Raw genomic sequence first — 26,941 nt, forward strand, 5'->3', positions numbered from 1 at the left:
AGGAAGCAGGCTCCCTGCTGAGCAGAGAGCCCGATGCGGGACTCGATCCCAGGACCCTGAGATCATGACCTGAGCCGAAGGCAGAGGCTTAACCCACTGAGCCACCCAGGCACCCCAACAAATTAGGGTTTTTAAGCTGAAGACTGCCAGCCTCAGATGGGGAAACTGAGTCATGGGCTGTGTTGGCACGGGGAGAGGTTCCTGGAGAACACAGCGAGAAGGAAAGGGCCTGGAGAGAGCCAGATGCTGCGGACAGTTGGGACACAGGTGTCGTCAGCCAGGGGGTGCCCCCTCCGTCGGGTCATGTCCTCTTCACCAGTCATTGCTTCTGTGTAACGTGCTACATACTTTCTCTCTGCAGGAACAAATACAGAAGTGTCTTGAGTGTCTAAGAAAAGAGAGAGAGGAGATTCAAAGAATCCAGTCGAGAGAAAACGAAAGGATCCAAGTCCTCCTGGTAGGTCTCCGTCTGCTCCTGGACCTTGTCCCCCCCCCCCACCGGGATCCAGTGGCCCCCTGAAGCCAAGGCCACGTAGCACAGGGGCTGGGAGGTCACTCTAGTGGCCACTCTAGCGGACGCCCACCGGAACGAGCGCATCTCTGCTCGGCGTGAGGTGGGAGTAGGAGTCGGCAGGACCTCCCAGACCTGCTTTGAGGCTGTAAGGACCAAAGGTGATTCGGCCCAGGACACAGCCTTGTGCTGAGGGGAGAGCGTGCCCTGTGAGAGGCAGGAGGCAGGCTGTCCCACCCCCTCCCCGGCTAGGCTTCTAGAAGCCCCAACGGAAGGGGCAGGTCCCAGAAACCGCCCAGCAGGAGGGACCTGGGGCAGGGGTTCCCATTCTCCACCCAAGGAGGAGGCCGTGGATCTGGGCCGGAGGAAAGAGAAGGAAAGGGAGGGAGAGGAGGAGGCATCACCCTCCCAGCCTCCCCCCTGCCCCGTCAGTGTCAGGTCGCCACCAGGAGACAGAAAGTGGTCTTCGAGTTTGCACACCTGAGCCAGTTCCTGGAGGAGCAGCAGAGCGTCCTCCTGGCCCAGCTGGAGAAGCTGGATGGGGACATCCTGAGGCAACGGGACGCGTTCGACGTCCTGGTCAGCGAGGAGATCTGCCGGTTCAGCAGCCTGATCTCGGAGCTGGAGGAGAAGAACGGGAGGCCTGCCCGGGAGCTGCTGACGGTGAGACCCCCCCACCCGCAGCCGCCTCTGACTTCCCGCGCCCTCCCCTTCACCCTGAGGGCAAGAGAGGTCCTGAATTCCAGCGCCGGCTGCCCACACAGACCCTGGTCACTCTGCATCCTGGCTTCTCACTGTCCCATGTCCATCGAACTGGGGGGCCCTTTCCTTACCTGCCTCTCGGGGTACTGTGAGATTCCAACAGGAAGATGCAGTGGAAACGAGCAGTTTGAAAAGCATCTCATGCTCTGCAAAGACATGTCCCGTGCTGTTTCCGAGGCCGGGGGTGCTGTGGGGCCACCCAGCACTCAGGAAGCTCTTCCCGAGATAGCGGGGGGGCCCAGCGAGGCATCAGATGGGCAGCGTGATTGGGGGCCACACTCCTGGTTTACGGGACTGAGAGCAGGGGCCTTGGCCTCCAGCAGGCTGCCAGGTCCCTCTGCTGTGTGGTTGCGTGGGATCAGAGGGCTGCTCTGTGACCCCGGACGCCTCACTAGCCCCAGAACTCAGCGGCTGCAGGATCTTGGGTGCTTTTCCTCTGTGGCAACATGGAGTTTGTCTGAACTCCTGCCCTCCCCTCTTTCTCCTAGGACATCAGAAGTACTCTGATAAGGTAAGCTGCCGTTCCCTCGTCTCCCGCGGGCGTGCATGCACGGCGTCACACGCCTGACTCTTGCATGCCCACAGCCTTGTCCCGTCAATGGCACAACTTCACACACACACGGGCCTTTGCACGTGCAGCTGCCCAGCGGTGGGCAGTGGAGTGCGTCCCCGAGGAAGTGTGCCTGCCTGTGGGACCTGCTTCCCCTGTGCCCGGTTCGCAGGTGGCCAGCCGAGTCTGGAGACACCCCACTCTTTCCGTGCCCCTAGATGTGAAACCAGAAAGTGCCGGAAACCAGAGGCTGTGTCCCCTGAGCTGGGCCAGAGGATTCGGGACTTCCCCCAGCAGGCTGTCCCACTGAGGAGGGAGATGGAGATGTTTCTGGGTAAGAGGACCCCAGGGTTCCCCCGGGCACGGGGGTCCATGAAGCCTGGGACTGGGAACGCCCCCCACACTCCACCACTGCCCAAGGCTTGAGCGCCCTTTGGCCCGTACCTTCCGGGGCTTTCCTGGCTTCCTTGCACGCGTTGGTAAAATCTGCCGGTCGGGATAACGTAACACTGGAGAGCAGTAATAGAGATGAGGATCTCTGGAAAAAAATTAACTGGTCCGAAAAACAATTACACAAGTAAATCTGATCTGCTGACCTTGAACAATATAAAAAATAATGATTAACAAACCCGTCATTTTTGATAATTTAAAAAGTCTGCAGAGGCACTTGTCATACATGGTAAGTTTCTGATGATGAACACGGCTAATTAATAACCAGGCAGAGTGTTTCTTCGTGCCGTGGGGCTGCTGACTCTCTCGCGTCCCCCCTCCCCCCGGTCTGGCCAGCGCTCGAGGCCCCCGTGGGGACTGGGCCCGTGTTCCTGGAACAGGCCGTGCTGGTGGGAACGGGTGTGATGCCGGGCGTGACTCAGGTGTGCGGCTCTGGCAGCGCCCTGTCCCTGACGTCAGGGGATGATGCTGCCCTTTTCCATGTGGCCTGCCCACAGCAACGCCCACTGGATGGGCCCACACTGGAACCCGGCAGCCAGCACGCCCGCGGCCAGGCCGTGAGGGACGTCGTCCTCTAATCAGATCTGACCTTCGTTCCAAAAATTTCCCAGGAGAGTGAGAACTCAGTTCGCCCCTTTACCCGTTCTTCTGATCGATGTCTCTGGGGCACGTGCTCTGCCCCACGTGAGAGGCTGCTCAAGGCAGACACAGCGCCCCAGGGCCAGGCGGCCGCCCCCAGACCCCAGAGTCAGACGCACGCTGTCGCTGCTTCTCCAGACGCTGATGTTCAGAAGCACGGGTCTGGGGGTCCGTCTGCTGTCCCTGTCCCGTGCCCCACGCGCTGGGGCCAGTCTCCTCACCACTGAGCGGGGTGTGGTTTCACGAGACCAACGAGAGCTCATCCTGGTTTGTTCCTCTTCACAGAGAAGCTGTGCTGTGAGCTGGATTCTGAGCCAGGTAGGCGGCCTGCGCCAGGATGGGCGGGGGCGGGGAAGCCGTGGGTCATCGGGCCCCTGCCAGGCGCCCCGGAGTCCCCCGCCCGCACGCACACACGTGTGCACACACACACACACGTGCACACACACACACACACCATCAAGAAGCGCGTGTTCTCCTCTGCACCTGCCGGGCGGGGACAAAGGTCACACCAGCCGGACCAGGGTCATCAAGAAGGGCTTCCTGGGCGAGGGGACTCTGATCTGGGTTTGGAGTCACTGGAGAGCGCACTCGGTCTCCGTGGAATTTAACAGCACGGTTAGCGGGAAGGCAGCCCCCCGCAGGAGCCACCCAAGGCACCTGTCGGCCAGAGACCCGGCGCCTCGTGCTGCTGGGCCCACGGCCACACCTGCATCTAGAACCGTCCCACCTGCGGGCCACACTGTGCAGGGTCCGTGCTGTGTTTCATGCTGGGAAGCGCCCTCTGACTCGGACGGATCTAAAATCACGGAGGCAGCGGGAATAAGCTTCAGGCGAGCCCGAGCACTTGCGGGGGGCAGACCAGGAGTGGGCCTGCCCTCGGGACGGAGCCGAGGTCCTCTCGGCCCTGGAGGTCTCGGAGGCAGGAGGGGTGGGGGCCGGCGGCAGCAGGGCAGGCACCGCCTCGGGAGGCCACGCGTTGGCAGGGACAGGACTGCCCTCCGAGGCTGGCACAAGCCGAGGACGGCGGGGGGGGGGGGGGGGGGGCGGGGGGGGGCGGGCGGGGCGCGCCCCGTCACTGGCCGGGCTGCTCAAAGCCCGGCCTCTGTCCCGGGGGGTCTGCGGGGAAGTCGGAGCAGCGGGACTCCTGCATGGTTCTGGGAGACACGCGTGCCGCAGACCCGGGGACACGGAGAATGACACCAGCAGGCGGGGGCGGGGCGTTAACCGCTCCTGCAGGTGCTACACAGGCGCTGCCGTCTCTGTCCTCTGCAGCGGACATCTGCCTGGACCCCCAGACCGCCCACCCCAAGCTCCTCGTATCTGAGGACCGGCGGCGCGCGCAGTTCTCCTACAAGTGGCAGAGCTCGCCAGACAGCCCCCAGCGCTTTGACCGGGCCACCTGTGTCCTGGCCCTCGGCGGCTTCACGGCGGGGAGACACACGTGGCTGGTGAAGGTGGACCTGGCGCACGGGGGCAGCTGCACGGTGGGCGTGGTGAGCGAGGCCGTGAGGCGGAAGGGGGAGCTGCGGCTGCGGCCGGAGGAGGGCGTGTGGGCCGTGAGGCTGGCCTGGGGCTTCGTGTCGGCGCTGGGCTCCTTCCCCACGCGGCTGGCGCTGCAGGAGCAGCCCCGGCAGGTGCGCGTGTCCCTGGACTACGAGGTGGGCTGGGTGACCTTCGCCAACGCGGTCAGCCAGGAGCCCATCTACACCTTCACAGCCTCCTTCACCCACAAGGTCTTTCCCTTCTTTGGGCTCTGGGGCCGAGGGTCCAGCTTCTCCGTGAGCTCCTGAGAGGCGGTCACCCTCTGCCGGGACCAGCTCCCTGGAGGACGGTGCCAACGCCACCCCCGACAGCTCCCGGGGGACGGGGTGGAAGTCCGGCAGGGCGAGGACTTGGAGGACAAGGTGGGTGGCCCCCCATGTGCTGTTCAGGCCTGTTCCTTGACACCCGTGGCCGGCCTGGGGCTCCAGGGACACAGGAGTCCTGGGCTGGGGCCCAGAGACGGGGCTGGAGACCAGCCTGTGGCTACTCTGTGTGATCCGGGACAAGGCGCCTCTCCTCATCCGTCTTCTTCCAGAGAAACGAGGGTTCGTATATGTGCGCCTGCGGGAAGCATCTCTTGGGTGCTCCCGGTGAGCCAGGCAGGATGGGGCCACTGCTGCTGTGAAAATGACAAAAGTCTGGCATCTGCAGGAGCTCACAGACCAGACAGAGGCGGCAAGAGGACGTCACAGCGGGGGCAGGGGGAGAGTGCGGGGCACGGGGCCTGGCCCGGCCGGAAGGCTTCCTGGGAAGGAGTGCTGTAGACGCTGCGCCCGGGGAGGGAGAAGGTCGGCAGAGGCCGGACTGGCTGGCCCCGCAGCCCTCGGACGCTGGGTGACCGGACCCTGCCCCTGCCCGCGGCCTCCTGGCCCCGACACACGTCAGCTGAGGTGCAAGGCCGGACGTGGTAACCGGCGGCCCACACTGTCCCTTACGGCGGCCGTCACAGTCCGGGCTCGAGAACGGGCTGGTGGGCAGGATGAGGCCCAGAGAGCTGCGCTGTGGGGCAGAGACGCGCCCGCGCACAAGGCTGCGGATTCCCCGCAGGGGGCACCGGCAGCAGCGCCGACGAGGCTCCAGGCCTGGACTCACTGGTGTCCAGGGGTCAGCGTGGGGAAGGGAGAGAGCCAGGGTCGGGGGCATGGAAAGGGAGGGACGTCAGCCGCCCCGGGGCCGGGGTCAGGGGGACGTGAGAGGCTGTGTGCAGAGCATGGTTCTCACGCCCTCTGTGGTCTGGGGCTCGTCTTCCACTCTGTGCAAACCTGTCGCTCCCTGCCAACCTCGTCAGCACTGTTGGCTCTCCTTAAACACAAACTGAAGTGGGGTCACCTCCCCACCTGGGAGCCCGTGCAGGCCAAGGCCCGTGCCTGGGGGTCTGCTTGTCCTTCATGGGGCGCAGGCAGAGGACACGTGGGCCCAGGAGCGGCGGCTGCACGGGGCTGAGCGCATCCTCTGGGCACGTTCACGATGTCTATAAAATATATTTGGGGAAGGGGCACCTGGGTGGCTTGGTGAGTTAAGCGTCTGCCTTCGACCGGCGGGAAGCCTGCTTCTCCCCTTCCCACGGCCCCTGCTGTGTTCCCTCTCTCGCTGTCTCTCTGTCAAATAGATAAATATTAAAATATATATATATATTCCCAGAAAACGTTATATTCAAATCTGTAGATGCGTGTAAGTCTCTCAGTGATGGTAATACACGCCCGAAGCCCCACACCTGGGGTCCACTGAGAACTGGCCTGTGTTTCTGTTGGTGTTGGCAGGCCTGGTAAGACACGAGTGGCCGGTCCGCAGCTGCGAGAGGATGGTGTGCAGTATGTCCCTGAAGCTGCCCCTGAGGAGTCCCGTCTCACGGGCGGGGTGAGGTGTGTGCAACCAAGGTCACGCAGTGAGGGCCGGAGCACCCATCTGGCCCACGGGCCTGAACCACTGTGGGGTGGGCAGGTCCCGGGGAGCTAGCTCACACGGCCACACTCCCCACAAAGAGCCTGCATCTGTTCCCCTCGCTGAGAAACGCAACTGCTGGTGACTCGGTGACTCGGGGCAGCTGTGGGAGCCTGCTTGTCCTGGACCGGCCCTCAGGGTCCCCGCCTGCCCCACAAGAGCTCTGGTCTGAGCCGCCTTCCTGGCTGTCACCCTCTCCAGGCCCCGTGGGAGGGCTGCAGCCTGTCTTGTCGGCCGTGGGTTCCCCTGAGGCTCTTGTCCCCACCCCCCGCCCCAGTAGCAGCACCTTCATTCACCAAGACAGAGATCGTTCCAAAGAAGAGCTTTGTTAGAACTGACGGGTGAAGGAGGAAAAGGGGTTTTCCGCCACAGCCAGGCCTCACGGGGAAGCCATGGCGGGTGGGGAGGGGCCAGGCTCAGAGGGAGAGCTCGCAGCACGCGGAGTGTTCTAGGTGTTCCCTCATTTAATCCTCCCGACACCCGTGCGCTGGTGCCCGCGGGAGCAGCCCCACCGTGCACGTGACAGAACGAGGCCCGTGCGGCTGAGCCCCCGGCCAGGTTCCCGCAGAGCCAAGGGCAAGGGCGCACAAGACTCGTCGCACATGCAGACGTGGGGGTTCGGGTCCAAGTCCGGCCGGGGACCACCGTCGGCGTCCGGCGTCCGAGTGTCTGGGCCAGCAGGATGCTGCTGCGGGCAGGAGCGGGGACCGCCGTCCCGGTGTCGGGGTCCGAGTGCCTGGGATGGGCTCACACCGTAGGCAGAACTCATGCTTTTGCAGCCCGGCCTGAGGGCCCTGCTCCCTGTGGGCCGAGGGCCGGAGGCTGTGGCCAGTCGAGTGGCCGCCTGCGGGTCCCTGGCCCGGCCCTCGTGCTTCATCGGCCCAGCGTGGACGGTGTCCGAGGAGTCTTGCCTGCCATGACCACACAGGGTAGCGCAGCAACCAGAGGGACACTCCATGCCCTTTGTAGTCGCGCAGTCCAGCCACAGTCCTGCTCATGGGAAGGGGTCATGGAGCCCTGGAGCGCATGTGGGGGACTGGGCGCTCCTGCCCTAGCACGACATGGGGAGACGCAGGCCCTGCCGTCTGCTCGCGGGCAGCATGGCGGCCTCAGGCCTGACATGTGCGGGGTCAGCTGCGAGCGTGAGCAAGTCTCAGGAAGGAGGCTCAGGCATCTGGTCCGACTGGCGGGGACGAGCCCAGGGGGTCCTGCTCGGGAGATGCGGGGGCCCAGAACCTCCTGGGCCAGCCTCCTGGGGGACTGGCCTAGCAGAAGGAGGGGGAGTTGGGAGGCGGGGGTGGGGGTTGGGGTGAGCCTGGGCGGTCCAGGAAACAGCTGGTGGCAGCCACGCAGGAGGGCAGCAGGGGGCTCAGCATCCTCTTCTGCTGCAGGCCCTCTCCGTTCTGCGGAGTGTTCCTAGAAACCAGGAAACCTCAGCCGTCCTGCTGCCTCGGCCCCGGCGTGCTGCAGGGCGGCCCGAGGCGGCGGGGCAGGGACCCCGCCAGACCCCGGGGAGGCCAAGCGCAGGCACATGTCTGTGGTGTGGATGTGTGGGCGCACAAGGGGGACGGGACGGTCCCTACCTGTCCAGGAAGTCGCCGACCTGCTAGCATAGAGAGCGAGAGAGAGTCAGTCAGTGTGGGCTGGGCACCCCGCTTCCGCCACCTCCAACCCCTCCGGCCCGTCCCAGGCCTCGCAGATCCCAGGGGCCCCTCCTGGCCCCCTGCTCTGCCCCACGTGTCACCAGGAAGCAGGGCTCTGTCACCATGGCCAGCAGGGACCCCCGCCACGGAGGAGGAGCACGGTCTCCATCCTCGCCGTCCACACCTGCAGCAGGTGGGCGCCCAGGCCTTCTCCAGAGTTCTGCTCACCTTCATGAACTCTCTGAGCTTCAAGTCCTGCAGGCACAGGGCCACCAGGACCAGCATGTCGTCCAGCAGGAGCGGCCTGTTCTTGGGCTGGTCTGGCCGCGGCCCGAGGGGGGCTTCCTGCTGCAGGCTCTCCCGCTCAGCCTCCACCGGAACCTGTGGGATGGATCCCCAGAGACTCAGTTTCGTGGGGGCCCCTCACCCCTGGGCCTTTGGGCCCTCCCGAGGCAACACCAGCGCCCCCCCCCCTCACGCCATCAGCAGAGCCCACCGTACAGGCGTGTCGTCCATCACCGGCCTGGCGCTGCCCACCTGTCCGGTGCACATAGCCAAGAGGGACAGACTGGTCCCCCCACAGGGACAAAGGCCTGCGGTTTGTGTTTTCCGGGGATGAGCAGCTCGCGGGCCCTGACGGTGCCTGGGAGCCGGTGAGTGGGACTGGCCTCCGCCGCGTGTCTAAACCCCACTAGGAGCACATGGCTGGACTGGAGCCGAGTCCCTGGGCCAGTGGACCCCGGGGCCGAACCCAGCACCCAGCTCCTGGCCCCCAGGACCCCTCCCGACACACCCATCAGGCTGTTCCAGACACACAGGGGTCAGAGCCCAGCAACCGGCCGCCAGGACCCTCGCAGGCGGCCCCTCCCGGGACCCTGCGCCTCCCCCCAGCCCGGCTGGAGGTTTCTGCCCTCCTGTGCCCTGAGCCGGCAGAGCTCTCTCCTGTGTCTCAGCAACCTCCCCAATCTGTTGGTGAGCAATTCCTAGAGAGACACACAGTGGTCTATCCGCCTGGGGCCTGGGTGGTGGGAGGGCCTGATCACGCGACCTGGTATGGGACAGTTCTGCCAAAAACTGAATGCATGGTGCTTGGGGTCAGGGGCACGGAGCTCACCAGATGGAGGACGACGGGAAAGCAAAGGCAGAGGCGTAACTACGGAAAATGACAGAGTCGCAGGACTTTCTCCCTGGACTCCGGGGTGTTTCCTCCCAACACCCAAACGCTGCGTGTGGACCGCCGTGACCGCTGGCACAGTACGCCAGCTCAGCGGACTGACCCCGCGGAGCCGCACAGTCCCGGGCACCCCTTCCCCTTCCTGGACACAAGCCTCGTGGCTCGCAGCCCCACAGCCCCAGGAAGGACAGCTTCTCTCAGTCTCAGATCAGTGTCTCCCTGGGTCCCTGGGTACCCTCTGAAGCTGTGGATACAGTAAAGGGTTTCAGTGCCCTGAACAGTCTGCTTTCAGGGAAGCAAAGCTAAACGAAGCTGGTGCTGCCACAGACACAGGATTTCATGGTTTACGTGCACGGTAAGGGGGTGTCCCCAAGGGCAGCCCCAGGTGGGATCAGCTACAGGTGCTGGCTCCCCTGCGGGGTGACAGGCCCACGAAGCCGCACTGGGGACACGGCACAGTCCTGTGGACAAGATCCCACAGAACGTGGGAGAAGTGAGAGCTCGGGGACAGACCCAGGTCACAAGGAGGTCAGAAAGGAAAGTAGGACATCATTGGTGAGAGAACGGACAGGGTCTGGAGAAGACCACGTCGTGAAAACTGACTCCCGACGCAGAGAAGACCTTCCTGCGTCCAAACGGGAAGACGGCTCTCGACGGAAGGAAGACCCCAGCGTGAAGGTAACCTGGCAACGTCAGCAGAAAATATCGTTAGAGAATCAGTCGTGACCTGTGGCGTCTGAAAACAAACCCTCATCAACATTCACTATTGCGGCTTGGTGACGACACCGTGCACAAAATTAATAGCGAAATGCCAGGTTGAGAGAGGACCGCCCAGGGTCCGAAACCAACAGGAGACTCAGCTGTGGGATGTAGAAAGGGAAGCTGGCGCATCAGGACGAGGACAGGAACCCGAGAGAAGGTTTGCGAAGAACATCAGTCGTTGATTCACAGAAGAGGGCGCGCGAAGGGCTCTCGTGCGCGTGAACAGACGCCCAGCTCACCAGGGACCTCGGAAACGGACGGTTACACGGCATCGAAACCTTGTTTGATGCCCGTCAGACTAACACAGATCTCACACCCCGTAACGCTGGGTGACGGGAAGGTCCGTCTGACCCGCAGGCTGGCCACGGGCGCCCGGGCTGGGCCCCCAGGGTGTGCCCGCCTCAGGGAGCCTCGGATCCTGTCTCTGGGTCGGTGCCCCGGGGGGGCCCTTCCTCAGTTGGGGCTAAGCGGCTCGCGGCAGCACCGCCGTGCCACAGAGAGCGGGGGTCCCGTCCATCTGCTCCTGGGAACGTGCAAGCGCAGCGCGGCAGGCAGGAAGAGCAGGAAACAGGAGAGGCCTACGGTCGTGTCGTGTTCACTCAGCCCGTAAGCACGCGAGGCAGCATATGTTCTACCAAACCCTCTACAAATAAGAACCCAACACAGACGCGCCAAGGTTGCCCTGGGGGGAGACGGACGGTGATTACGTGGAAAACCCAGCAAGCCCAGGAGGGCGGGTGTGGGCCGAAGAGAAGCACGGGAGGCTCGCTGGAGAGCGGCGGTTTCATGCATTAGGTCCCTCCCGCAGGGTCAGGAAAATATTTTCCGGAGATTTTGTCGCAGCTGCTGGCTGTTTATTAGGAGTGTTTTCTAATTTTTGTCATCTTTTGGCCTCATTTTCCCTGGCAGACTCTCAGAACTTACTGCTTCGCTCAGGGAGAAGTGCACAGGGAGACGTGGCGCTCGGAGGACACCACTTGGGAAGCTCTTCCTCACCGCAGGGGTCTGCGGAGGACCGGAGGTCAGAGGCCGGAGGCCGGCAGAGACGCCCAGCAGCCAGAGGCCTCACCTGGGTCCCCGGCCGGCTCTTTGTCCGCCCTCCCGGCCACCTTCCAGGCCCCGCGTCCTCAGGGCCCCGGCACAGCCCAGCCACGGGCTGGCTTCTCTTCGGAAGCTGCTCCCTCCAGGTCCGGAGAGCTCTGGGAATGAAATCCATCTGGATGGCCTCTTTTCGGGCCTCCTCTTCTCTGAGGGGACTGTCCCCATGTCCCTCCCCATCCCCACTCCCGCCCACCCTTCCTTGTCCTGGTCCTCTCTAGACTCAGTCCGGAGGACATTACATCTATCTCCTTGGATGGAGACACCTTTATGCAGGGGATCCCGTGGCTGGATTCTAGGGATCCTACCCCAGGCTCTCTGTGGAGATCCACACGTCTCATCCTGCCGCATGTCTAGGACCCTAAATGTGCCCCAACGTGGACTCAACGTGTCCTAAATGAAGTGACGCCTCCTTCAGACCTGCTCTGCCTTCCATTTCCACCCAGGTTCTCGCCCCGGAAACTCGGGAGGCCCCTCGGGTCCCTCCATTCCCAGGCGGTGTATCCTGCCGACGGCTGTCATCACAAACTCCTCGGATGTGACAGGCTTCTCGGGACTGGGTCTGTGTGCACCCTCGCTCTTCCTCGGTCCCCAACTGGCCAGCTTCTCTGCTAGGTCCCCGCCGGGCGCCACTGGCTCCCCGAGGCCCCCCCGCCACCCCCCCACGGGCCACTGTGACTCCCATCTCAGAGCCTGGCTGGTCTCCCTCCCTCTGCGGCAGAAGCCCGGCAGCAGGGACAGCGCCTGCCTGTCCGTCCTTTGCCAGCAAACACGGTCTTTCCTAACACACTCCAGGAGCTTACTGGGGTCTTTTGCAAGGGAACGAACATTGTTACTTATTTTAGTCTTCCTGTCCTATTTAAAGCGGACCTGAGGACGAGGATTCTGAATCACCTCTGGGCTTCCTTCGAGACTGCGCAGCGTCCCACACAGAGCAGAGCTGGAGAAGCCTCGCCGTGATTGTGCCGGCCTCTTCGGCTGTGGGACACCTGTCCCCGGGCCCTGCACGGAGAGAGCCGGCCTCCCTGGCTTTCTAGATCATATCTCCACCTGCCCATCGTCCCCTCCGATCCGGACTCCCCCTCCTCATCCTATACCATAACACATCCTCAAAGAGTCAATATCTAAATGAAGATTTTGAATACTCACCTTTCATACTGAACAGAATGAAACCCTGGTGAAAATATGTCCATTTTCCACCCAATCGAATACTAACTGGATTGGGGCTGAAGGGTGGGCAGGTCTGTAACGACAATCTTAAAGCCAAGGGGCAAAATAAACATAGTGGATATCCACAAAAAATCTAACACGTAAGAGGACTGGGAGGGTCCTGAGACTCAGCCAACATTAACACACGGTGCAAAGGTGTGCGTTCCGACTGGCCAGGCACACAGGCAGAAATAAACAGAAGGATGGGCCACCTGGGTGGCTCAGTGGGTTAAAGCCTCTGCCTTCGGCTCAGGTCATGATCTCAGGGTCCTGGGATCGAGCCCCGAATAGGGCTCTCAGCTTAGCAGGGAGCCTGCTTCCCCCTCTCTCTGGGCCTACTTGGGATCTCTGTCTGTGAAATAAATAAATAAAATCTTAAAAGAAAGAAAGAAAGAAAGAAACAGAAGAACAGGAGTCAAGAAAGTAGACAAGCGTATGTGCCGACACAGCAGATTACAAGGCTGGGATCCAAATCCGCGGGGCCACTCTGGATTATTCAATAAAAAGGTCGGGAAAAACCAATCTGAACTTGGAAGGTACCTCACACTGCCCCCAAAGTATTCTCTTGGAGACCCCAAGTCCTCTAGAACATGTGTTGAAGGATCGTCACCCAGACAGTCTATGCAATCTCAAAACAAAACAATAACCTTGAAATAACCCCACGTCTGCTGCTCGTGGCGCCCTCACAGAGGGCCATGCGGTGGCTGAAGAATTCGTAAGAATCCATCTAGACACACTGATGGGAAAATGGGTAAATGTCCACGGTGTACTTTTAGATGACAAGAAGGAGCTACCCAACAAATGGAGAATCCTTGGGCTAGGTGGGTGTGGGGCGTTTCCAGAGGGCGTTCACAGTGTTCTGAAAGAGGGAGATGCAGAAACCTACCCATGCTTACCTCCGGGAAGCAGCAAGATTCTCATTTCGAGCTCGTTCCTTACAGTGTTGACTGAATGTATTACCAAGAGCGTGTAACTTTTATGATAAAAATTAAGATAAAAATAACCACTGTAAGCAGGAAGGCAGGCAGGCAGGCCAAGGAAGAGGGAAAGAGAGAATCGTGTACCCATTTCCAGGCTTCAGTACATTGGCGGGATCGACAAATACCATCTGGTTTCACTCATGTGTGATATTGAAGAAACAAAACGAACCAGCAAAGGAGAGAGAGAGAGAGAGAGAACCACAGAACAGCCTCTAACTCCAGAGCACACCCTGACGGCCACCAGAGGGGCGGGGAGGGGGAGGGCAGGCGGCTGCTGGGGGACAGGGGTCCCGCAGGGAGGTGATTTATACCTGAGCTATGTTGCACTGCGAGCTCACTACGCCGGAATTCAACTTAAAGACCATAGTTCCAAAGTCTCATGAAATACACGTAGACAGCCGGGTCCTCACCAGCATATGCAAAAGCTGATCCCACTTCTCACCGAACGTCTAGTTGTATCAAGCAGGGGACCCTAGGGTCTGGTCCTGGAAGAGCTGCCTGTCCTCAGGCCCACGCCCATCCCCCTGATGAGCAAACTGAGGGCCTCTCACGCAGCCTGGGACGCAGCGCCTCAGGCACTGCCACTCCTAGATCCCGTCAGCAGACGGACACTGGGGCACCCGCTGTAGGGCAGAGTCTGATGAGGGTTCGAAGCAGGGGAAGCGGAAGGTCGGAGAAGCGCTGAGTTTCCAAGCGTGTGCGGGGGCGGGGCAGGAGGGGGCATTACCCCGTGGGGCAGGAGGGGGCCTTACCTCGCAGAGGCCGGCCATGCCGTCTCCCAGAACCTCCTCGGAACAGGGCTGCCGGTGCAGGGGGCGGCAGAGGACTCCGGAGGCCGAGGCCTCGGCAGTGGGCAGAAGCAGGGGGTCGGGATAGAAGAGGGGTGTGCCCTCCGAGCTCAGGGCCCCCCGCAGGGGCTGCTGGCAGGTGGGGCAGACGCGCTCTCCCTCGAGGTCCTTCCACGGAGGCACCATGGCCCAGGCGGTCCTGTCCACAGCCCCCCCTTCTCCTGTGTGGTTCTGGAGGGGCCTGTGCACAGACCACCGGGACAAGAAGGCCCTGATGGAGGGGGACAGTCCATGGGCAGCAGAGGAGGCATGGCTCGGCCCCCCGGGGTCCGACAACTGCCCATTGTCTGCGACCAGGGCCGCGGCCCAGTCATGCACCCCATGGGTCTGCACCTGGCGGAGGTCTCTGCTGGGCCCCGACGCACACCCTCCAGCCTCTGAAAACCTCTCTTGATCTGTCCCGCGTGGGGCGCCAGCAGACGGTTCGCAGCCACTTCTGTTGTCCTCTCCAGAGCCTTCTGTATTTGCAGAGCTCAGAGTGCCCGGAAGGCAAGACATCCTCAGCCTCAAAGCTGACTGTCTCCGACGGGTGGGCAGCGGAGAGAAGGGGATATTTTCAGGCATCCTCGCCCACCCGGGACTGCAGGAGCCTGGGGGCCACGGTGGCAGCGTGTGGCTGCGGCCATCGGCATCCATGTCTCTCCCTCTCGGTCAGTGTCCTTTCCTGGGTAACACGGATTCCACGATCAAAGCACGAAAGAGAAAGAGGACAGGGCGTGTAGAGCCAACCCCGGCCGGGCAAAGTCCGAGCGCCTCTTCCTTCCTTTCAGAGCGTCTCCAAAGAGGAGCCCAAGACGGCCGCCCTTGCCTTAAACATTCTCACTGCCACTTCTCCAGACCACTCGCCTCCCCTCGTGCTGCCCCTCCAGGCCGTCCTCTGGGCTGTCCAGGCAGAAGGCCTTCCGTGAAGGCTCTCCCCGGCGCGAGTCGGGCGCCCTGGGGCAGAGGGGAGGGGCCCCTCCTTCCTGGAAACTCGGGACTGCCGGGGAAAGGTGAAGCCCCAACCGCCACCGGGGTGGGGTCTAGGGCACTGAGTGAGGTGAACGTTGGCTGGGGAAGGTGTGGCTGGTTTGCACCTGGGGAGGGAGAAGGTCTCAGTGTAAACAGGACGCAAGCCAGAGCCAAGTCCCCAAAGCCCCACCTGCGCAGCCCCTGTCGGGTGTCACACGGAAGCTGCCTCTCCATGCGACCCGGGACGGCCCCGCCCACTGTCCTGGGGCTGACCCCCGCCCTGACCCCAGGCGTCCCTGACACCCGCCGTGATGGCTCTGTTGCTGGCTGTGACTCTGGGCCCTGAGTCCAAACCCCACATGGAGTGGAGAAGTGACTAAATAATAAAATCTTTTAATAACAGGAAGAGGCTGGAAACGTGAGGTACTTGGGAGGGCCTCACTCCACGGCCCCTCCCTGTCCCCCCCCCTCCCCGGCCGCAGCCAGTCACTGTCCCCAAGCCCAGGTCCCTGACTTCCCCTCGTCGCATGAGTGAGTTGGCGTCCTTCTCAGTGTCCGCACCACCTCGTCGTGCGGCTTCCCCCGAGCCGGGGAGCTCGAGCCCTCTCCACCTCCATGCCAGTCCCCGCAGAGCTGCCTCCCCAAACTCATCCGCTTGGGGGCTGTGTGCACCCCGCTTCTCCCCATCCCCCCGGAACACCCAGTACGGAGCCCCTTCAGCTCCGTGACTTGCTCGGTCCAGCACCTCCCTCTGAACCGTGGTAGACCTGGGATTTTGCCTCCTGAAATCAGCAACCCCGGCCCGGACCCGAGCTCCTCTGCCCGCATCTGTTCCTGTCTCTAGCCCTTGACCCTGCCACGTTCCTGTCCTGTTTCATGATGCCAGGTGGGGAGCCTGCCCACGGCCACACAGGGAACACGGAGAGCCGGGACCCAGATCCCAACATGTGTCGCGCTGACCACATGCTTCCTCGCCCAGGACGTCCCATCTCAGAGCTCAGCAGACGCTTGGTAAGTGGACCGGACATCAATAGCTGGATTCTGGACAGACGGGGGCAGAACAGCACCTGACACCGTCCGGCCGTGTGTAGAGTCACTCGGTCCTATTCTTGGGTTTCCCACTGGCTAACTGAAAGACTACAAGGCAGGCGTCCGCCCTACCCACCTTCACACCAGCTCAAGAACATGTCGGCATGGACATCATGCAGGGAAAGACAGAGTCGACCCCATTCAGAAAGACGTGCATGGAGGGAGCTCGGCCAGTGACACCTCGATGGCACTGCACGGTGGCAGACGGTGACTGTCCTCCAGACGGCGCATGTCACACACCAGAGACTAAATAACATTCTTGTCCAGTCTGTGTCAGTAAGAAACATCTTCAATCTCTCTGTGGAAAAAAAGCCACCATCACAACATCAAGAGACAAATGATCAAATCAAGCTGTAAAAACAAACATGTTTACAACGCTCGTCAAATTCAGACGGCTGCTTTGCCAACACAGGGAGACACAGGGAGCCTCCGAATACACAAGCAGTATTAGCTGTCGGTGGGAAAACTGGGAGCGTACGTGGACGCTTCATAGAAGAACCACAGAATATCTCTACCTCATAAACGATGCTCAATCTCGCTCACACGAAGAAAACCCCATTAAAGTGACACTGAAATCAAACGTCCGGACGATGAGAAGACAGGGTGGGTACTTTTCCCGGGGACCCCCACCTGCACATTTTAACCTGGGACAAAGTTTAAACCATTACTTAAGTATTTTAGTATTTTAGAAGAGGGACCATCAGGGGCTAGAATGATAAGATTCTAGACTCAGCAAAACGTCTGGGTGTCAGGACTCCTGGTGGCCCAGTAGGTGAAGCATCCGGCTCAGGTCATGACCCCAGGGTCCTGGGACCAAGTCCTGCGTCCGGCTCCCTCCTCCGTCTGGAGTCTGCTTCTCCCTCTGTCCCTCGCCCTGCTTGGGTGCGCTCTCTCTCTCCCTCTCTCTCAAATAAACAAAATCTTTCTTTTTTCTCAAATAAACAAAATCTTAAAAAAAAAGGAAGAGTGTGACTCAGATCCTCACTCCAGAGCTGGAGAGCTCCTGTTCCGGGCCCATGTCCCCTGACAGGCGACCACGCGTCACAGCTGGAAGTGGAGGGTGCGATTATCCCCCGCCCCACGGCCACGCAGCGTAGCCTCGCACAGAGCGCGTGCTCCGGGAGGTCTTGAGCGAGTTGAGCTGCTGTAACATATTGCAGTCAGGAGTCGCGTTGGGTGATTTGCCCCGTTTCCGCCTGCTTGGACCCCCGGTTGCCGCCTCGCTGGGAGGGAAGGCCCATGTCCGCCTTGCGGCCGCTCTGAACTCCTCACGTTAGTGTGAGCCCCGCTGGCCGGTTTCCTGCTCACCCTCGGGGGCCCCGCCGACAGCAGGGCAGGCTGTCCACTGCGTGACCGCTGCCTCCCCGGAGGACGGCCGGCGGAGACCCGGCCCCAGGCCCGTCCAGGAGCAGCTCTGAGCCCAGATCCCCTCTGATCTGCACTCAGGGGTGCGGGGGGGGCGCCCCCCCTTGCTGCCCCACCACCTCACTCACCACCCTGGGACCTTTGCCACTGCCAACCCACGACTTCAGCTCCTGCCTCGCTCCCTGAGCGATGGGATTAAGTCTCCCCTTCTTTGCACGCTCTCCTCTAGCTAACACAGGGGTGGGCATCTCAAATGCTCCTTCTGAAAGTCTCCAATTAAATCCTAACCGGGAATCCTCGGGATGTGTCCTCAGCCTGCCTCCAAACTGACCACTCAGAAACGTTCCCTCATTGGGAGTCCCACACTGGAAACTGCCTTCTCTGCTGGCCCCTAGGTTCCCTTTCCCCCGCTGTGGCCGCCCCTGGAAGGACAGCTCCCCTTGCCGGGACGTTGGGGTAAAGGCCACAGCCAGCCGTCCCCTCTGTCCCTTGGCAGTGGCGCTGACACGGGGCCGTGGCCTCCCTGAGCCCCAGAGCCAGCCAGATCCTTCCTCCTGCCCCTTGGAGACATCATCAGCACCCCAAATTCAAGGTAGCTTCTGAATTATTCTTACCTGGTTCCCTGCCCCCCAGTCTGGCACAGATGAAGGAGGGGTCCTTCAGCGGTGCGGGGCCCCGTCTCTCTGTGAGAGGCAATTGGTGCTGTCCCAACACAGGACGCAGATCTGCGCACCTCTCTGGAGGGGACCACGCTCCACGCTGCCCAGACCCAGGGGCGCTGTGACGTTCCTTTCAAGAAGGATGGTTTCCAGAGGTGGGGATGGTTGAAAATAGGTGATGGGGCGCCTGGGCGGCTCAGTCCTTGGAGCATCCAACTCTTGATCTCGGCTCAGGTCATGATCTCAGGATCCTGAGTTCGAGCCCCACGTGGGCTCCATGCTGGGTGCGCAGCCTACTTTAAAAATAAATAAAATTAAAAACTTAACTAAAAAATAAAGAAAATAAAAAGGATAGCTTTAAAGCTGGCATTGTAATTCCTCAGGGCAAGAGATTCCCGGCTGAGGCACGTTAACTCAGTGTGTAGGTTTGGGGAGGAGGAGGGGCACACAGCCGTGCAAGCCAAGCGGAAGAAGGGTCCGGCCCGGGAGAGACAGCCGGCAGGGCGGCCAGAGCCGGGGGCCAAGGCAGGAGGCTCGCGGGTAAAATGTCAAAGAAGTGAGAACGGAGCCTCAAGTGTTCTGCTCTGGAATTAGGAAACGGAAGGTCAGGGGCGCAGGAACTGCAGCCGCGCGACTCAGGGGATACCTCAGGACCGTGGCGAAAGCTGGTCTCCTGGAGGCCCCGGGATTCTACCCGACGGCACGGAGGCCACGGCCTGAAGGGAAGGCGAGGGTCCTCCTCCAGGTGGTTAAAGGGTCCTGGAGTCCTAAACTCCGTGTGATCCCACTCGTGTGGAGCACATGCACAGCGGGAGGACCCACTCGTGTGGAGCACATGCACAGCGGGAGGACCACAGGGGGAGGAGGGAAAACTGAAGGGGGAACTCAGAGAGGGAGACGGACCATGAGAGACGCTGGACTCTGGGAACCAAACCGAGGGTCACAGAGGGGCGGGGTGGGGTGACCGGGGGATGGGCACGAAGCAGAGCATGAGTGGTGACAGGCCCTTGAAGATACACGCAACTGATGAAAGACTGACCTCTACCTGTGAGACCCATAATACACTGCGTGTTAATTTAACTGAATTTAAGTTAAAAATAAATAAAATTAGCTGAAGCTGGTGGAATAAAAGAACATGCGGAGTAGCTGCTCCCGAGAATCCCAGACAGACCAGCCTTCGTGGATACTTTGACAGTCACGGTTGTAGGAAGAGCTGAACGCCCCAGGGGCACCTGTGTGCAGGGGGTAGGGGTGCTGACTGTCAGCCCTGGGTTGGAAACACCTGTTTCAAACAAAGGATAGAACTACGCAATTAGCCCCTTCTCTGGAACTGGGGACCTTGTGAACCTCCAGTTCCAGACTTCATGGAGGGAGGCATGCAGTGTTGGGAGGTGAGGCGGGTGAGGGCGGGCAGTGTGGCGGCCAGGGTGCACAGCGGGGGAGCACACGGGACGATCCTCCACCAAGCTCCTCATTCCCACTGGCCCTTCCCAAGCCCAACCCCGCGATGTACCCCAGCCACGTGTCCATATGGTCCCGCTCGTTTATGCAACGTGCAGAACATATTAGAACCACAGTGCAGATTGCCATGTCTTCTATTTCTTTTCCTTTGTGTCAGGTGGCATTTTGGGGGGCGATCCAGCGGGAGAGAAACAGAGGCTTACGTGGTTTGGCGGTGCTGAGATATGGGGGTTCATCAGTTCTTGCTGGGTGTCTTTGTGTAGAAAGGGCTTTAAGGAACACCTCTGCCGTCCACTGACACCACTCAGCCGACTTCGGGGCAGAAGCGCCGGGCCCAGTGGATGCGTCATGGTAAGACTACGTCGTGTGCCTCCCCGAGCCGGCACATCCTCCCCAGCCTAGACACGGTCGACTGAAAGTGCACGATTCAGGCCATCGGTGTCTGGTCAAAGTGGACCTTCCCTTCTTCAGGAATATATCTATCCCTGTTTGTATTACTCTATACAATTATCTACAGCATAAAATAAAATTACATTTCACATATTTTTGTATGAAATCAACAGAAGTTGTTCTGATATCAGAAAGTGAACAAAAGATCAAACCCAAATCAATAGCTGAGGAGGAGATAAATTTTTAACTAGAAGAAGACACTCCTAGAGCCCTTGAAAATCAATTGAAAATCAATTGAGGAAGAAGAATAAACCTACAAGCACACCGAAATTTTTAAAATTTCATGTTGCTTTAGCATGAAATACTGGCATCCACAAAGAATCTAGAACTCATAAAACACTTTTGCAACAAGGAATTAAAAATAAACACATCGATGACCTTCAGCAATTTAAGGTTTGTCACTGCCCAAGAAAACTTGAAATGCCCTGAAATCATAGAGCTCATGTAAGAATCTCTTGACAGAAGTTTTCCCCAAGTTAACAATACTGAAAATCGACATTACCAATAATCACTATAAAGCTGAAATTAACTTTTCTAAACTTTCCATTTGAAAGCCTGTTAACCATGCTAGAGGAAATACCAATTTATTCACTCTTGTCAGAGAAAATGTATTTAAAAATTCCTGTCAAATAAAGATGGAATCAAAAGGTACTAAGCTAAAAATAGAGGGAAAATATACAAGTGGTCAGACAGTTAAAAATGTGTGGTTGTTTTGGTGTTTGTGGTCAGCTTTTTAACATTTTTTTAAAAGATTTTATTTATTTATTTGAGAGACAGAGATCACAAGTAGGCAGAGAGGCAGGCAGAGAGAGAGGAGGAAGCAGACTCAGAGAGCCCGATGCGGGGCTCCATCCCAGGATCCTGGGATCATGACCTGAGCCGAAGGCAGAGGCTTTAACCCACTGAGCCACCCAGGCGCCCCAGCTTTTTAACATTTTTAATTCGTCATCGTTACAAGTAAATGTTCCCTTTGGCTCGTTTACATTTTCTCATTTTGAGATCCTTTTATCTTTTTATTTTTTTCCATTTTATTTTGCGGGACTTGAACTCACCCCTGAGATCAAGGGTCACACGCTCTCTCCCCTGGGCCAGCCAGGGAGCCCAGTCCTCTTTCCTGACGGGGGTCTAGCAGTGCGTCTGCTTCAAGCCCCACCAACCTGGGGCCGCCCCCAGTCCTCCGGCCCGGGCAGTCTGGGGACCCTGAGCCGGCCACAGCAGGTGCGGGCAGCGGCAGGTACGTGACGCGGCAGGCGGGGCGCAGCGGCAGTTAGCGGCCGCGCCGGGTGCAAAGCGGGGTGCGCGCCCCGCCAGGGAGCCCAGCGCCCCGCCCTCAGGAGCCCGCGTTCGGGCCTTTTCCGTCCACCCGCGCGGCCTCCGACTTCCAGGCAGGGCTCCCCTGCATCGAAAGTGGGGCAACAGTATCGGGATCGCCCCCAATCCGTTGATTTTTTACAACGCCCGGAGTCCCCCAGGAGCGGGGGCGCGCGCCTGGCTCCTTCCCGAGCACGCCCACCGGCCGCCCGCGCCCCAAGCACCCCAACGTTCCTAACGGCCTCCGACCGCCGTCACCCAACGACAGACAGTCCCCCGACCGGGGCCACTCGGCCCCCACACGCAGCCACCCTCCGCCGCGGAGCCGCCGCCCAGGGGACAGTGCCCCGAGTGTCCGCGCCCACCCCGCCCGGCCCGCCTGGCCCGTCGGACCCGCGCGCCCGGCCCTGCGCGCCCGGCCCTGCGCACCCGGCCCTGCCCGGAGCTGCCGTCTCCATCGTACAGATGGAGCGGCGCGCCCCCCGCGTCCTGAAAGGCTGGTCACCAAGGCCAGCCCCGTAATGGACTCTGGCAAAGATCAACACCGGCTTTCCCGCAGAGAGGCAGCCTCGGAAAACCGCCTCGGAGCAGGTTCGCGGCGGGACCCTCAGCCCTTCCAACACCCTGCCCCAGTCCACTTAGCAAAAGCTCTCGGAGCGGTTCAGCCCAAACCAGTGGACGGAAGAAGCAGTGTCCAGAAGCGGAGGCCGCCGAAATCTTTGCTCGCTTACAGGTTTTTAATGCATCATTAGCACCACGGGGCGTTTTCTGTTTGGCTCCTCTTTCTGCCTCTAGAGCGGACTCCGCTCCAACCTCCTGTCACATCCTGGTCTGCAAACTGAGACCTATCAGGGGCCCTAATGTCACAGCGCTGCTCCTGATGCCGGTGCTGCACGGAGCTAGAATCCGGGGGCCCCCACCTGCGCGCCCACGGGCTTCCTGGTCCTGAGCCTGGTCAGGAGGGCTGATCCGACCCCAGCTCTTCTGGACGCAAGATTCGGGGTGCGGGGGGCTGTGTGCGAGCTCAAGACTGGCCTGCTAAGGGAAGCAAAGACAAGCAGGTGTTCTGAAGCCAGCCCCCGGGGAAACCAGAGCCTGGGTCAGAGGGGTTTCCGTCTCCACCGGTGCGCTGAGGAATTGCGACTTCCTGCAAGTGAAGACAACTAAAAAGTCTGGATAAAATATTTTTGAAGTGTCTGAAAAATTAAAATTCGGGAGAGGAAAGGGTGCTGTAGAGGGGAGCCTGGCCCCTGGGGTTGCTTCTGTCTGGGGACATTTGCTGATTGCTGCAGGCTGCTGAGATCCCAAGCTGTATTTCGGGCAGCCTTTAAAGGAGCTAGAAATGAAGTCCCAGGCCCCTAAATGTCGTGCTGACCTTGTTTAAGGTGACTCTTGGCTTGTGTTAAAAACGAAAATCTTCCTGGGAAGAAACTTAACATCATTGTAGGCTTTGAATGACTTTTCATATACTTTTCCAAATATCTCGCTCACAAGCAGAGATAAGTGGGCTCCAGAGGGAGAAGAGAGCAGGACTAACAGGATGGGACCACGGGGGCTTCAGAAATCTGGGCTGCTGGACACAGACCGAGCGGCAAACGTGCTGATGCTACACTCCGGGAAATCAAAGTCGAGCTGGGAACACGTGGCAGACAGCCAGGAATTATAACAAGTGGCAGAGCAGAATTGGAGAAAAATCTTTTTAAAAGACTGACACAGTGTGGAGCCCCAAAGTCCTGAAGTCATGGGAATGGATTCTGGTGGGCTCGGTGGCTCAGGGTGAGCCCAGGAAGTGGGAAGATCTCGGCATCTGGAGAGAGCAGCTCCCTGCTTCCTGACTGGCTTCCTTCACAACAAAGTGACAGAGCCAGAAAATAAAATAGTAATATCATTCTTATGATGTAATTCCATTTTTTAAAAAAAGATTTCATTTATTTGAGAGAGAGTGAAAGCGTAAGAGGGGGAAGGCAGAGGGAGAAGCAGACCCCTGCGAGCAGGGAGCCTGATGAGGGACTCCACCCCAGACTCCAGGATCATGCCCTGAGCGGAAGAAGTCGCTCAACCAACTGAGCCACCCAGGGACCCCTGATGTAATTTAATGTTTAAAGAGTTACACACTTACACACTTTTTAAAAGATTTTATTATTTGAGAGAGAGCACGAGGTGGGGAGGGGCAGAGGGAGAGAGAGAAGCAGACTCCTTGCTGAGCAGGGAGCCCGATGCGGGACTCGAGCCCAGCACTCTGGGATCATGGGATGAACTTGATCCCAGGACCCCAAGATCATGACCTGAACTCGATTCCAGGACCGAGATTCTGACTGGAACGTGATCCCAGGACGCTGGGATCACTACCTGAGCCAAAGGCAGACGCTTGACTGACTGAGTCTCCCAGATGCCTCACACTTAAATTCACTTAGTTCAATAATTAAGACATAAAAAAATGTCCGTCGAGAGGATTTACAAGCACCCCGCCTCTACTCACCCCTCGGCCACGACCCCATCCCTGCCACACGGGAAACTCTCTTGTTTTCTGTGTGTCCTTCCAGTGTTTCTTTAGCAGTAAATCAAGTATATTATTTGTGTTTCTCCCTTTTACTAGCAAAATTTTGCACCCTGAGCGTTGTATTTTCAGTTAATGAGGCAGCCTGAAGATCTTTGTCACTTCAGCACAAAGGCCTCTATAAAATCCTCAGTTAACATAGCAACAAGAATCACTATCTTGCCCCAGGAGCCGGGGTGGGTTCCGAGGACAGCAAGATGGAGAGACGTGGTCATGGGAGCCTGGACTCTCCCAGTCTTAGAGGGGAAGCCTGCCTGGGATTCAGCTTCGGGCAGGACGACGCCGCGTCCCCGTGCGCACCGTGGACTCATGGCAACAGCCAGCCGAGGTCCCACGGCGCCGCACATGGTCCACTCGTTGGGATGCCGGTGAGCGCAAGGCTGCCTGGCAGGAGACTGACGGCCTTGTCCCCGCAGACGGGGCCTGTGCAGCTAAAGAAGGGGTGTCGGGGGCCCCTGTGAAGCCACCAGGAAAGCAGACAGACAGAAAAACTGTCCATTTTAACAGCTTCTTTTCTGTCTTCGTCTAAAACCAATAAAATGTCTTTTTTTGACAAGTTAAAAACATGACCAAGAACATTTTTACCACAACTAAAAGAAGGAAATCTTGGAAGATTGGAAGACTGAAGTAACTATCCCGTAGACGAGAATAGAGTTTCTTTTCTGCGGGAAAAGTTCAGAGCCCTTGGACATTCACCTTTTTACCCAAGGCCAGGGTCAGAAGCTTCTGATCAAAGGCCATTCTTTTTTTTTTTTTTTTTTTTAACAATCTCTACACCGAACATGGGGCTCAAACTCACAACCCCGAGATCAAGGTCCATGCTCCACCTGCTGAGCCAGCCAGGGTTGTGCGGTCTCCAGGAAAGCCTCCACCATCCCAGGCATACCTTCCAGGGGAGCTGACGGGCTTGGCCTTCTGTACCCCCCAAGCCAACCCCTGTCTAAGTAGAAAGATTGGGAAACATGCAAAAGATTATTCCAGCCGACGGCCAAGGAAACTCACTTGTGGTGTCGTCAGATAAAACATGGAGAGGAAGCTCAGCAAAACTTGAATTTCAGATAATTTTGTTAGTATGTCTCAAATAACTGCATTATTCATTCTCTGAAATTCAGACTTAACTGCGGGTCCCGTACTTTTTCTCTGCCAAGTCTGGCATCTGACTTGACACATGTGGGTGACAGAGAATCCATCCGAGGGGACAAAACAGTTTGTCCTGAGAGGAGCCAAAGATGAGTCTGGGCAGAGGTGGGGAGGCCGCCGGAGGCCGTTAGTGCAGACGCTGTCCTGCAGACACCGCAAGGGGACGGAAGCTTTGGTGTAAGATTTGTCGTGTTATTTTCTAATTGTAAAAGCACGTACATTAACTGCAGTACATCCAGAGCACAAAGGGGAGATGATAATCAGCCTAACTCCGCTGGCCCGCCGTGACCGGGTGCACACGTCGCTGGAAAGCGCCCTCCAGCAGGCCTACCCGCCGGGGCCTGTTCGCGCGCCCCGCTGAGCATGGAACCCTTCCCTCCTCCTCCACCGCCCTTCCTGCTTCCCCTTGCCTCCAACATAGTCTCGTCTGGTTGGCTGACTCGTCCGGCTGTCCCCGATGGCCAAGGTCACCGGCGCCCAGAGCTGTGTCCAGCGGGTAGAAATGCCGCCCGGAGGGGAGCATGGTGGGGTTGGCACTGGAGGAAGCAGCCGGCCCGGAACAAGACTGTGGCGGGGACACGGAGGTGGGAAGCATGACTGTGGGGGGTGGTGCACGGAGCAGGAAGCCCCCTCCCACAGCTCCTCGAGGAGCTGGGCACTGAGAGCTGGGGGGGAGACGCAGGCCCGCCCATAGACCTGTGGATAGGGGAGTTAGTCTGGACGTCCGTTAGAGCTGCCTCACTGCGTGGTGTAAGCAACGTATTTATTTGCTCAGGGTTCTAGGGGTTAGAAGTCCAAGATCAATGTGGTTTGGGGCCTCTCCCCTTAGCTGGCCACCGGCCAGCTTCTTGTTCTGTCCCCACACGGCCGTTGCCGCGTGCAGAATACTGCTGATATCTCTGTGCTCACAAGGACACCAGCCAGATTAGATTAGAGCCAGCCTCCGCGGCCTGCTCCTTCCCAAGCCCTGCGGTTTAGGACTTTGACATGTGGGCCACGCCCCTGCACTCAGGTCCCCCCTGCAAACACCAGCTTGTCATCTGCCCCTCCAGCTGTGGGATTCCTCCCGAAGGCGGTCCGTCCATCCGTGGGGGCCTTTATCAAAAGGGCTCCGAGCTGGGCTCCGCGAGCTGCCCTGACAGGCTCTGACAGGGCTCTGCTGAGATCCTTAGCGGCAGCGCCATTTCCTGCCAGTCTGCTCTGACGTCATGTACTGCGCAAGTAGTGTGATGCCTGGGGGCGGGGGACACACGGTGTTAGGGTTCCCCAGAGAAACAACCAGTATGATGTCTGCAGAGAGGGTTTAGGAAATGGGCTCAGGCGGTCGTCAGGACCAGCCAGCGTGAATTGGCGGTGGCGGAGCGGGGGGTGCAGGCCAGCAGGTAGAGAGCCCAGGACGACTTGATGCTGCAGCTGGAGGAGAATTCTCAACGGCCCCCACCCCAGGGAGGGTCACCGTACTCAGAGTCCGCTGGTTTACACGTTAATCTCACCTAAACACATCCTCACGGCAGCACCTGGACCAGCATGAATCTGACACCTGGGTCCTGAAGCACGGCTAGATTCGCAGTGAAATTACCCAGTCCGGTGATTTAAACAAGCTCTTGATGTTTTCTTTGGAGAAAAATCTGTTCAAGTCTTCTGCCCACTTTTAATTGGATTATTTGTTTTGGGGGTGTTGAGTTGTAGAAGTCCTTTGTGGAGTTTGGATAGTAACCCTTGGGATTTCATTCATATGTGGAATTTAAGAAACAAAACAAATGAGCAAAAGGGACAAAAAGAGAGGCAGACCCAGAAACAGACTCTGAACTACAGAGAACACACGGATGGTCACCAGAGGCGGGGGCGG

At 59.2% G+C, this 26,941-nt stretch overlaps 2 protein-coding genes and 1 long non-coding RNA gene across 6 annotated transcripts in view; 1 reads left to right on the forward strand and 2 right to left on the reverse strand.

The window, feature by feature from the left end:
• Positions 1 to 6,088, forward strand: part of LOC132017728 (tripartite motif-containing protein 10-like) — an 8,021-nt gene extending 1,933 nt beyond the window's left edge. For both annotated transcript variants that reach the window (XM_059399697.1, XM_059399696.1), the window contains exons 3-8: positions 362 to 457; positions 944 to 1,174; positions 1,762 to 1,784; positions 2,042 to 2,157; positions 3,198 to 3,230; positions 4,185 to 6,088. In XM_059399697.1, coding sequence (XP_059255680.1) covers positions 362 to 457; positions 944 to 1,174; positions 1,762 to 1,784; positions 2,042 to 2,157; positions 3,198 to 3,230; positions 4,185 to 4,702 — 1,017 coding nt within the window. In that variant the 3' untranslated portion in view covers positions 4,703 to 6,088. The remainder of the gene's footprint in view (positions 1 to 361; positions 458 to 943; positions 1,175 to 1,761; positions 1,785 to 2,041; positions 2,158 to 3,197; positions 3,231 to 4,184) is intronic.
• Positions 7 to 3,185, reverse strand: LOC132017731 (uncharacterized). 2 transcript variants are annotated; one of them, XR_009404391.1, is made up of 4 exons: positions 2,268 to 3,185; positions 1,345 to 1,419; positions 992 to 1,132; positions 7 to 355 (listed from the first exon to the last, which is right to left on the reverse strand). It is a non-coding gene; the product is annotated as an uncharacterized LOC132017731 (long non-coding RNA). The 2 variants fall into 2 exon arrangements; XR_009404390.1 differs by lacking the exon at positions 2,268 to 3,185 and having other exon boundaries at positions 1,345 to 1,590.
• A 1,556-nt stretch (positions 6,089 to 7,644) lies between the features above and the next one.
• TRIM40 (tripartite motif containing 40) lies at positions 7,645 to 16,444 on the reverse strand. 2 transcript variants are annotated; one of them, XM_059398975.1, is made up of 5 exons: positions 16,226 to 16,444; positions 14,014 to 15,185; positions 8,267 to 8,419; positions 7,979 to 7,998; positions 7,645 to 7,811 (listed from the first exon to the last, which is right to left on the reverse strand). In XM_059398975.1, exons 2-5 carry the CDS (start codon positions 14,743 to 14,745, stop codon positions 7,661 to 7,663), a joined length of 1,056 nt encoding a protein of 351 aa, XP_059254958.1. In that variant the 5' UTR covers positions 14,746 to 15,185; positions 16,226 to 16,444; the 3' UTR covers positions 7,645 to 7,660. The 2 variants fall into 2 exon arrangements, with proteins under 2 accessions (XP_059254958.1, XP_059254957.1); XM_059398974.1 differs by having other exon boundaries at positions 7,979 to 8,001.
• Between the last annotated feature and the right edge of the window lie 10,497 nt (positions 16,445 to 26,941).

This window comes from Mustela nigripes, chromosome 5, assembly GCF_022355385.1.
Source record: "Mustela nigripes isolate SB6536 chromosome 5, MUSNIG.SB6536, whole genome shotgun sequence".
Lineage (NCBI taxonomy): Eukaryota > Metazoa > Chordata > Mammalia > Carnivora > Mustelidae > Mustela > Mustela nigripes.